The sequence below is a fragment of the Balearica regulorum genome, chromosome 9 (assembly GCF_011004875.1).
Source record: "Balearica regulorum gibbericeps isolate bBalReg1 chromosome 9, bBalReg1.pri, whole genome shotgun sequence".
In the NCBI taxonomy this organism is placed as follows: Eukaryota; Metazoa; Chordata; class Aves; order Gruiformes; family Gruidae; genus Balearica; species Balearica regulorum.
The window spans coordinates 10,690,556-10,701,755 of NC_046192.1; the positions used below are offsets into that span (position 1 = coordinate 10,690,556).

At 36.6% G+C, this 11,200-nt stretch overlaps 1 protein-coding gene across 7 annotated transcripts in view; it reads left to right on the plus strand.

The window, feature by feature from the left end:
• RHBDD1 (rhomboid domain containing 1) overlaps positions 1 to 7,673 on the plus strand; it is a 48,464-nt gene extending 40,791 nt beyond the window's left edge. For all 7 annotated transcript variants that reach the window (XM_075761036.1, XM_075761039.1, XM_075761040.1 and 4 more), the window contains one exon: positions 6,421 to 7,673. In XM_075761036.1, the coding sequence (XP_075617151.1) occupies positions 6,421 to 6,539 (119 nt within the window). In that variant the 3' untranslated portion in view covers positions 6,540 to 7,673. The remainder of the gene's footprint in view (positions 1 to 6,420) is intronic.
• Positions 7,674 to 11,200: the final 3,527 nt, after the last annotated feature.

Sequence of the window (11,200 nt, forward strand, 5' to 3'; positions counted from 1 at the left end):
CAGTCTGAGTGAGCAATTTTAGCTGGAGAAAACCTTGCTTCAAGAAAAAGAGGAGGAAATCCCACAATGAGTTTGCTACAAACTAAGACATAATACCTGAACCTTGACTCTGCTAAGTGCAGACTTCCTGTCTTTCACACCTTTCAAAGACTGGGAAAAGCAAAGCCAGGATTATCTTTGCGTATGCTTGGATATGAAATGGTGTATCTGAGGCACCTGTTAAGGGTTGTCCTCTTGGCACCTTTTCATGCACAGCAGGGTGCTCTACCTTTTGGTTAGCTGTATCCCCCTCACTGTATTGAAGAGAGATTACTGCTTGTCTGTCATTATCGTCTACAACAAAGCTCCTACAAAAGTAAGAGGTTTTTTGGAAATGAGAAGTTTGTTCTTTGTAGGAGTATGTAAGTGTTTGTATAGTTTGGTTTTTGTATGGGTACCGTGTTCGCTAGTGCCAGGGAAGACAACGATACTGAAAATCGTAAGCTATTAAACTGAAATATTCTAGATTCTTCTTTAACACAACTAAAGGTAGCATGAAAAAGAAAAACAGACACACTGCTTTGTAATACCACTGCTGCTTATTTGCTACACTCCCCTCCTTTTACGTAGCAGCATCAATATTTATCAAGGATCTAATTGCATATTTCTACCAGTCAGATTTTCACAGCCTGATAACTTGATAAATTCTTCCTGAAGCTTACACAAACTCTCTTGCAAATGCTATTATCTAACCTAAAACTAAGGGCATTACTTCAGAGAGGAAGAAAAAAATCAAGTGAGTGTGTTTAATGTAACACTTCTGTGGCTTGTACTACAAGCAGAACTAAAACCCCATGTGGAGATTTTGTCTGTTTGGTTCACCCTGTAAGATGACCAGTTGATTATTCTTCCTTATGCCAAATTTCATACAGAGGAGCAAAAAATGCATGCTTCACACATTCTACAGGTGGTGTTATTACACTGACAGGATGGCATGTTTCAAATTGTCCTTACATCTGATCTTGATGATTAGAGGGCAGTGTGTATAGGTGAAGACTAAATGGATGGCTCATTTGCACTGCCAGCTGGCTCTGTGAGTTTTGCTTTGCTGTGAACAAGGCTTGCTGTGCCACAGCCAGATCAATCTCTGGTGTGTCTGTGAAATCTGTATGCTGTGTGGTGGAGTCATCTGCTTGCGTTTGCAGCGAGTTTGGCTGGAGGTTCATGTGTCATATTCAGAAGAGCAGTTCTGAATTATCTGTTAGACTGACGTAGCTAGAACTTCTGATTCCAATGATGTCAGGTATGTCCTTTGTACCTGTGTGCTTTCTTTGGGAAACAGGAGGGTTTTTTGGTGTGGGGTTTTTTTTTTCCCTAGTATTGACTGATACTAGAAAAACTGATACTTTCCTTCACATTTAGAGGCCTGCTATTTCTACTGAAATATTCTAAGTGATGAATTGTTGTCTCTAACGATGTTATTTTTTTCCACCTCTTCCTGTCTGCTCTTCTAGATCACGCATCTAGTAACTGTATTCTAGTATTTGAAGCACTGAGAATGTGTGAGAGATCTGGGAAAGGGTCTTCGAGCTGATCACTGTTAGCCTCAGAGTGTGTTGGGTGTGTCCAAGAGTGACAGTGTTGTATTGCAGATGCATACAATGAGAAAAACACAATAGGCAAGTTGTACTTGATAACAAGACGGGCAGAGTTTGGAGGATTCTTGTATACGACAGCTGTGTTAGCTCTTCAGCTTCAGGGTTAAGGTGTTGGTCTCATCAGGCTGGACATTCTGCTGCGGAGCACTGTATATAATAACGAGTTAAGTTCTGAATTTAGGACTGGTTTAGTAAAGAAAAAAGTATATATGTATTCAAGTGGCTTGCACTTTGCTTTCCTTTTGATGAAACCTGATGTGACAGAGGCACTGCTAGATGCTGGCAAATAATCCCTGGGTTTCAAACCAGCCAGACAATAACTATAATATTCAGTGCAAGAGCTTCTTTAGAGCCCATCTGTTTTGAAATAACCCTAATTCCGCTTACAAGGCGGAATGTTTTGTTGGCTGGAGTTTGTCCCAATTTCTGTGGCAGCCTCTGTGGCTCCGGTGCCATCTGGTGGGTTAGCCAGCGATGTCCCTGGGCCCTACAGGATCACCGACCCAATGCCTGCCGCCTCCCCGCTGAAATGCAGGGCAGGGGTCCCAGATCGCATTATTTAATCACCTTCCTGCTTGCTAATGAAGTCTTATGTGCACGATTAAAAGCGTGAATTTAATATTGCAAGCTAGTATGTGCCCTCTCTCCTTTTGTTTTGTTTCTTCAAGAGAAAAACGGTGACCCAGTTGCAGCTGTCATCTTGGGCATCCTTTACTAAAGCCTATGGATCTGCATGGGTTATAAGTTCCATTATTGCTCCTCAAGCATGTGTCTCTAAATTGCTTAAAGCAATTTGTCGTGTAATACTCTCTAGCTTCTTTGTTTTTCACTACAAGATGATTAGCTCTTTCAAAATGATGCTTCGAATGTGAAACTCTTTAGAAAAGATAAGGCTTAAGCCTAGATAGGATCAATTCATGCCTCTTCGCTGGCATCTCTTCTGGCTTAATTTGATTCCAAAACTTGGATCTTGACTGGAACCAAGAGAGTATGACAAACTGTCTAATTTCTTGAGGGATTCCCCTGGTTAATTTTATCTTTTGACTTGAGAAAACTTCTACTCAATAGTTTTTATTTTTCTGTATTGTTTAAATCCAAGAGAAAGGGTGCAAATTTGAGTAACAATCTGCAAATCTGTCAGGTTTTCTAAGTAGTGAAAATGGTCTCATGGGTCAGCATAAACAGTTTTACAGTCATCTTTCCAAAATTGTTGTCATGGTTACTATACAAGCAGTTCCTCCTGTAAATCTTGACGTAAATCAGGTGCCAAAGGAAGACCAGGAAGCAAGGGTGGGTATCGTGCTCAGTGTCAGCACTGGTAGTCTGGGCAGATGAGCTGTGTGTGACTCTGCTCTTCTGAGGGCAAAACATTCTCCCTTTTCTCAACTGTTAAAAAGGGGAGACAATCAGTGTTGTCACCTTCATGTCAACCTGTGTGTCTGATTAATCAAATTTCCAATTTTGATGTGCTGCATAACCTTTGAACCAGTGCTTAATGTACTATAGGTTATGCCCTGTGGGGAACTGTAGGTGCAGAGTAACGTGCTGTAATGCCTAACTACTCTAAGTATTTTAGGCATGATAAGCATATTTATTTAACGTGTGGATGAAAATGTTTAAGGTTATTAAAGCTTTATCTGTATTACACTAATACAGGTTTAGTTAAACCAATTGCAATTACAGTGACTTTTCTTGTTTTGGTCCAAAGTCCTGTAAGTGTAAACTTTAACAAAAAACCCCCTACCCAGTGTGACAGGGAAGGTGTGGAGGGTCTTAGTCATCTGTATTCACAGAACATAGTTCTAGTTCACAATAAAATTAATAATATGCTATGTAAGGATTAGTGTTTTTTCTAACTTTTTTGTACTATATCCTTCATTTTGTCTATTGTCTGGTGTTACTACTTTTTAAAATACTTTAAATACAATCTTAAAATCCATTAGTCTTGAAGTTTTTTGCTGATGTGTTGAAAAGATTGTGTTTGTTTCTTGCACGGAAGTCCAGGTGGTGTTTCAGTGTAGCAGTGACCTAATTACTATTTGTGAACACTGTGGCTTATGAATATTTTGGTTAAATAAAGGTGTTATTAATATTTTTATTGTAATTAAAAAAAAGTGTAATTAAAACAGCATAAGGGAACTATTTTGGATAACAGGATAATTTAAATATATACGTACATCTATAAATACATGTATTTAAACCTTTACATTCAGACAACTTCACTCCTCACCATATTGTTTGATGTAAAATAGTATCTTTTGTTGAACAGAAAGCTTTTCAAAATGCATTGTTAGTCTTTTATTTTTGGGCAACATATAAAGGATAATTTTGGATCTTTTCTATAACATCTCTTTCTGTTTCTAGTGATTATTAAAGCACATTTATATTTGAAGTGTTGAGTGCATTTTATGGGGACTCGTCTTAACTGCAGAAGTGGTATCGGATTTCTGAAATAATGTTTTAATGAGAAATCTTGATATTTGACATCACTACAGAAAAAAGTTTTTTTTAAAATGTAAATGTTTTCTTAATTATTGTGATTTTAAAAAAATAAATCATTAGAATAAGTTTTGACCCTGTATGGCGCAGCTATTTGTATGATCAGGGTCTTGACTATATTACTCTTCATATATCAAAAGTTGTGTCTTTCAGCTATTGTTAATATTCATATTTAAAGTATACCTATCAAAAGTCAAAGAAAATACTAGGCATTTTAATTGGTGTTATATAAACAACTCGGTGAAAAGCCCTTAACTTGCTGATTTTCTTTTCCATTTATTCACCCCAGATGTTATACACCAATAAAAAAAATTAAGAATCAGTGATTTTTCTCATAAATTTTCTTGCCATGACAACATACATATTTTGAGAATGTTATAATGAATGCAGTGTTGTTTAACAATTTCTTTACTTGTAGATGATAAGATAAATACATATATATTCACTTGTATTCCAATATGTGTCTACAATTCATAAATGTTGACTTTGAAAGATTTCTTGAGCTGTCTCAGGCCTTTTAACTTTATTGTGTAGACATATTTCTGCACTATTATGACAGGATCTGATGTCTACTGACCACCTTGCTTTATGCCTTCCAGTTTGAAGCTATTGGGTTTTTTAATTTCTAAATGAATCTTCATTGGGTTACAAAATACTGTAAGGCAGCGGTTTTTTCCAGCTTGTGGTCAATATGACACAATAAAACAACTATGTGTGTTTTTATTGTCAAACAAACTTTCTTGTCTAAAAAAGTAAAATGAACGAAAATAAATGTGGTAAATGAATATTCAGTTCAGCTTAATATTTTTTTTGTTAATGAAAACCATTCTGCCCATGCTGCAGATTATATTAACTAATTTTTTTTAGACAGGGAGGTTGTTCTTAGATTTCAAAAAAAAAAATAAAAATTGACAAGCATTGCAGTTAGTTACCTATGCCAAGCTCTGACTTCCAATACATGTTAGGTTTCTATGATATTTTGAACAATATTTGTCAAATAATGATGTAGTGTCTCAGAGGCAGAGTAACAGCTTAAATACTTTTTCAAATTTGTCTCTAGCAAGTTGAGACACAAGGACAAGCTGAAGATAAAATACTAAAATATACATGAAATTCATTTCCTATATGTTAACATGAATTGGGAAAATCCTTTTAAACAGTGCATCTCATTTTATCAACATGTAAGTTAATATTGCTGCCTGTCAGAGTTTGAGCAGCTAGAGTTATCTCTGGAAGCATTTTCCAAGAGTTTGACTTCTTAGCAAATTATGAACATGTTCTAATATATTCAGAAATCATACATTTATTGGTGAGTACTCTATAATCTGAAATGTCGTTGTAATTGGATCGGAAACTAACAGAGCCTCTTCGTAAGTTGGACTTCCTGACTTCCTGTCATGTAAACAGGCCTTGTGTTTGCTACAAACAATTTCTGATATGGGATACAGCTGTATTTGAAATTCAGCTTGAAAATGAACATACTACTACAGTACTTACTTTTGCTAATTTAAATGAGATCCTGAGGTGAAAGTTTAAAAAAAATACTGAAAGTTACAGAGGCTGTTGTGTTATCTTTGAAGGTAATTGGCGTATCCTTAATGCTGTACCTATGCTCAGAAGGCAGTGTCTCATTTTTGTTTCCCACAGCCTCCCCCCGGCTGAGGTGGTGTGTAACCACAACCTTTGTATTATTTCTTTCCTCAGTGACTTAATGCGGCTTCTGAAGAGCTGCTGGAACAGCCTGTTCTTGTCTTTTCTTGAGGTGCCAGGGCAGAGAACCTTTGGATTTGGTGTGCTCAGATTAATTTGCTTACAGTTCCCTTTAGTGGAGCTGCCACCTGAAATTGCTTGCTGCCAAGTAAGGATGGGAGTTGTATGTGCGTCTGGTATGGGTCAGCATGTGTTGGCCTGTGGTACTGAAAGCAAAACCAGAAGCTTATTTTGCTATAAGTAACTACTGAGGACATTATTTAAATAGTTTTAACAGTCTGGAGTTTATTGTATAAAGCAGGGATCATGAAAAACGTGAACTCCCACATTACTACTTGTTAGATGTTTTGGTGGTGTTCTGGTTGTAGTTTGTTGGTTTGGTTTTGGTTTTTTATTTTTTATTTCAATGTCTTTAAGAGTACTTGCTGGAAGTTGTGATTGCCCTGAAACCATCAGAATTGGAAATGTTCAGCTCTCTCTTTCCTTTGTGTTGTGATGATTTGGATTACAGGGTATATGTGCATTTTTCGCATATTACAGAACAAAATAACAGTCTTTTTTTGTTGTCTTGTAGATTTTGGTGGAGCAACGTATAATAGTGAGCGGCGACCCTATGGCTTTTGGTTTCCGCCTGAGCAGCATTCAGAAGAGGAAAGAAGGCGACAAAGGCTTCGTTGGTTTGAGACACGATGAAATTGGCAGGTGTTGATGATGTAAAGTGCTATTCAGAGTTACCAAAGTATTTGCAGATTTATTTGTAATATGCAGATTTGTTTGTAATATTTTTCCAACTTTTTTACTACTAGTTGCCAAACTGCAGAGGATTGTGTGAGTTCAGGCTCAAAATTGGAACTTGCATAAAAAGGGTGAGATAGGAATCAAAATGTGATCTTTGGCAGTCTCCATCTTAATGCACCTTAAATATAGAAGATGACTGATGGTTTTACCAAACTGTCTTTTTTTCTTAAGTAAGTTCTTTTGTGTAGCTTCAAGAATTCCTTGGCTTTCTGACTGCTGGTATTCTCATACAACAGGTTTTCTTCATCCATCGCAGATGAAAAAAACATTACTTTTTTTTAAACAAATGTAAAACTATGCAATTTATCCTTACAAACTTGTCTGTCTCTATCAATGATGACCAACTGGTTTTGGGATTGGCATGTGAAATGTCCCTTGAAAAGATTGTTTGATGACAACAGCTAGCTAGATCATATGAGTCTAGGCTTAAGCTTTTCAGTAGTCTTGCAAACTGTGTGAAAAATAGTTGCAGCTATCCTTACCCTAAGGAGTTATTTAATACAATCTTTAGTGTTGCAGTCATCCTTAAAACATGCCATTTTACCGAGAGCTTGTATGTGATAAAAATTAATTGTAACTACTTATTATTTCCTCAAGCCTTTCTTAATATTTATGTTTTAAATAAAATGCTTCTCTGTAGAGTTGAAATAATTTGTTAGGAGCTTTATGGAAAGGGGGTGGATATGCCATAGAAAGAATACATTTATTTAGTAACTTAAACTTTTTCGAAGCATCTACTTCCCTTTTTAAGAAGGCTTGGAAATTGTATCACGTTTATGCTGTTCATGCAGCTTTAGAAATTCTGTTGTTTCTCTAGGTATCCCATTTGACATCCAGTAGCAGCAGTAAGAGTTTACAGATTTGTGGAGATCTTGTCTAAATATAGGCTACCTTGAATTCTTTGTTTTCTAGAAAGAATGTCTCCACCCAACTCTAGAGGAGCTGATAGGAGACCAGAGAGCTCAGCTGTCACTTTGGACAGACCCTCCACTCGCTGCTTGTGGCACACCTGCCTACTCAGTAATGTTAACTAATATATATATAATTTTTATATATATATAAAATATATATATAATTATATATATTTTTTATATATATATAAAAATTATATATATATAACAAAACAGTATACCTGTTTTGTTCTGGTATTGCTCAAAAATTACTCACTGCCCAGGCTTTTTTTCCTCATAATAGCAGAAATTCTTCTGAAATTGGGGACACTCCTCTAACTGTTTTGAGTCCTGAAGAGATGTGATTGTACAAGAATAATTTGATTATTGGCCTATGGCACAGAACTTGGAATCTCTTCAGCATTAATTTACTAGAGCATTAAGATGAGCAATTTAATGGTTTCTTTTCAGGTACACGTGATCACCAGTCTGTGCTTTATGAAGTCTGTTTCTCTATGGAGTTGTAGTTTGAATGTAAAATGAGCTCTATTTCTCATATAGAAAAAAAATTCCTGAAACTTTTTTTTTTTACTATGCTCTTTAAATAAAGAGTACACCACCTGGTTGTAACTAATCTTTTGTTCTCTGAAAAATGCGCAAGCTGTTCTTTCTTCCTGTCCTATTCTTGCTTTCACCATCCTTTTTGTACCTATTGTTGATTTTTATGCCAAGCAGCAGCACAATATTGTTACTTCAGAAAGTGGCTCAAGGTCCTGAAAGCCAAAAGACAGGATTGCAATGTGACTTTGGATGTACTCGCTCAGGTAGTGTAAGAACACTGTTAATATTCTGCAAAGTGTTTTCTGGAAGATTCCAAGACACTTAGTACCTAAGGAATGGTGATTTTTGTTGTGTTCTTGGTCTTGGTTGATTTTCTATATATGCAGTAGCCATAGAATAAAATAGCAGATACTCCTATGCTCACTGAAAATAGGTGTCAGAAACCTGGGCAAAGTTTGTGTATTTCTCTCAGTGGGCGATAATTATATGTAAATGAGGAGGAAGTATTCTGAGGAACCAATGCTAATCTTTCAATGCTCTGGTCAAAAGTTTCAATGTAAGTTACTGTGTCTGTTAAGCTCTGTTATTTTAATTATTTAAAACCACTGGATTAGCCACTAGTCAGTTGAAAAAAATACTTCAACATGACTACAGTTTTAAAAGCACTTGTTTTTGTAAAGTGAGGTTAGAAATACTTGCCATTAAATATTCACCAAAATTGTCAGTACTAATAGTTGTTCAGCTGTTTTGACTTTTTTGTATAGAAAATTGAAATAAATATTTTTTTACATTTAAAACTGTCTCGCTTTCATTACAGTAATTAATAAGGTGTATATTTTAAATTACAGAGCTGCCACTATGCTGTTAAAAATGAAGACTTGTGATATTGAGGGGAGAGATTGATTATGTTGGGACTAATTTTGTTTCTTTTTTAATTGAGTGGAAGTTTTGGGATTGGATTATTGGCAAGTTCTGGTACTTAAAAGTATTTTTGGAAGTTTATTAACGGAATGATTACTTAGTAGGATTTTTACCATTAAAAAAACCTAGTCAGTTTAGGCTTCAGAGAAGTGCTGGTGGTAGATGTAAGCTGCAGATGAATTCCTAACGTATGCTCTGTTGCATTTCACCTCTTCAGGGACAAAAAACTAAGGGCAATCTTGAGATGAGTATTCCATGCTGCGGATTTTCTGACTCTTTAGTACCTGACTAACTCTATGTAAAGTAACGACTCTTTTAGAAAAAGAAGTTTTGTATAAAGTATTTTAGCATCTGAAGTTTGATTCCTTTGTTGTGGGAGCTGATTTCTCGTGAATTTTCTTGTACTTCCTCTAAACTCTGTGCTCAGGTACCATGTAAGAAATTCCACCCCTTTAATTAATCCCAATCAGCAGACTTGTTAACAGATGCATTCTTGAAATTTAATGGTTGAATGACCTAATATATTAGTGCTAATAAATAGGGGTTTCTCGCAGTCCAGAATTAAGAGGTGGTGAAAGAATAGTGTGCTTAAGTCTTTCACATTGTTTTCCCCCTTCTCTTTTACCCTTAAGCACAGGCACGTTATACACTCTTGCGTACGTATGCTTTTTTCCTGGCAGTGCCACTTCCCAAAGGGGGGGAAATGCCCTTTAAAATACTGAGAAAACAGTGTTCACATGCATTCCGCACCACAGCAGGACAGATTGTGCTAAGTGAGTGTAGGTGGAAATAGCATTCTCAGTGCAGGCTCTAAACGAGATCAGATTCTGTCCTGCCCCTCTTAAAGCACCCTGCCCTGGTGCTAGGGGAGGTGGTCAGGGGAGATGCTGCTGCACCAGCCTCCTTGGAGAAGTCCTTCTGCCTGAAGCTTTATTTTCCATGGCTACCTTTCAAACAAGTTTTGCTTGCTGCTTTGGTGAAAATCAAAATCGGAATTTCCATGGTCTATTTTTAAAGAAGTTACTAATGCCACCTTGTTTGTGTTCAGATATCTCTTAAGAATCACTTCAGCTCCATTGGGATAAGGGTGCAGTAGGAGACAGTGAGGGACTGGCCACTGCAGAGAAGTTTTGCCTTTGGTTTTTTTGGTTCTGTTTTATTTGAAAGGGAGAATTTAACTCTTATAATTAGATACAATTTGTTCATACCACATATGTGCAGATAAGGAAGAAAGACCCTAAATATTGGTTCATTAAATTAGTGACGTATATAATAGTCCATGGAATGATGACATGTCCGGGGAGAGAAGGAAATTCTTTATTAAAACTATTTTGAGCTGATGTAAGTCCCAGTTTTGATAGCTCTTATGCTAAGAAAGGAGAAAAGAGGAAAGTCATACCTGATCAAGGTAAACGCTTTGTATCCACAAAATGTATCTTTATGGCAAATGTCTTAGTCTTTATATATATAAAGGAGCTTAAATTGCACATGATAAAGCAGCTGTGAGTGGTGTTAGTCCAAGGTACTCATCCTGACCAAATGAAGGCAAAATGACGGGCCTTTTCTCCTATGTAATAATTACAACATTGGAAATGCCTGCAGGACAGAACTAACTTTCTTTTCTTAGCCATTGCTGTCTTTAATTATGACACCCATATATGCTAAGTGTATATACTGTTAAGTACAAGAGTAGAGAACTGTTGAACTCTTAAACCTCCTGCCTGTATGTAGACCATGGAACTTCATGGGTGTACAGCGCCCGAAGATTGCACAGCAAATCGGAGTGAAACTTGAATGAACAGCTTGAAAAACAGTTTAGGTACAGCTGCCTTTTCTCATGGTGTGGTGTGATGGGAGTGGGTGTTGCAGTTCATTTTCACTTCTGAGTCCCTGACTGGTGAATTGTAACAATTCTTGTTTAGCCTGAGTAAGTGTGAATCGCACTTCAGCAAAACGGCTGGCTAACAGATACTCCTGTTTATGTGCTGTGCCTTCTTGAAGGAGTGTGCAGACATGAAGGACAGAATCTTTTTTTTTGTTTTATTAAGCTAATGTTTCCTATGTATATAAAAAACCCAAAAAGGTAATTTCTTATTTGTTACCGGATTTCAGAGGGCAAGGAAATACTAACAATTCTCACCTTTCAGTTGCAGAACTGCTTCTAAAGGAGTACCACACTTTCTA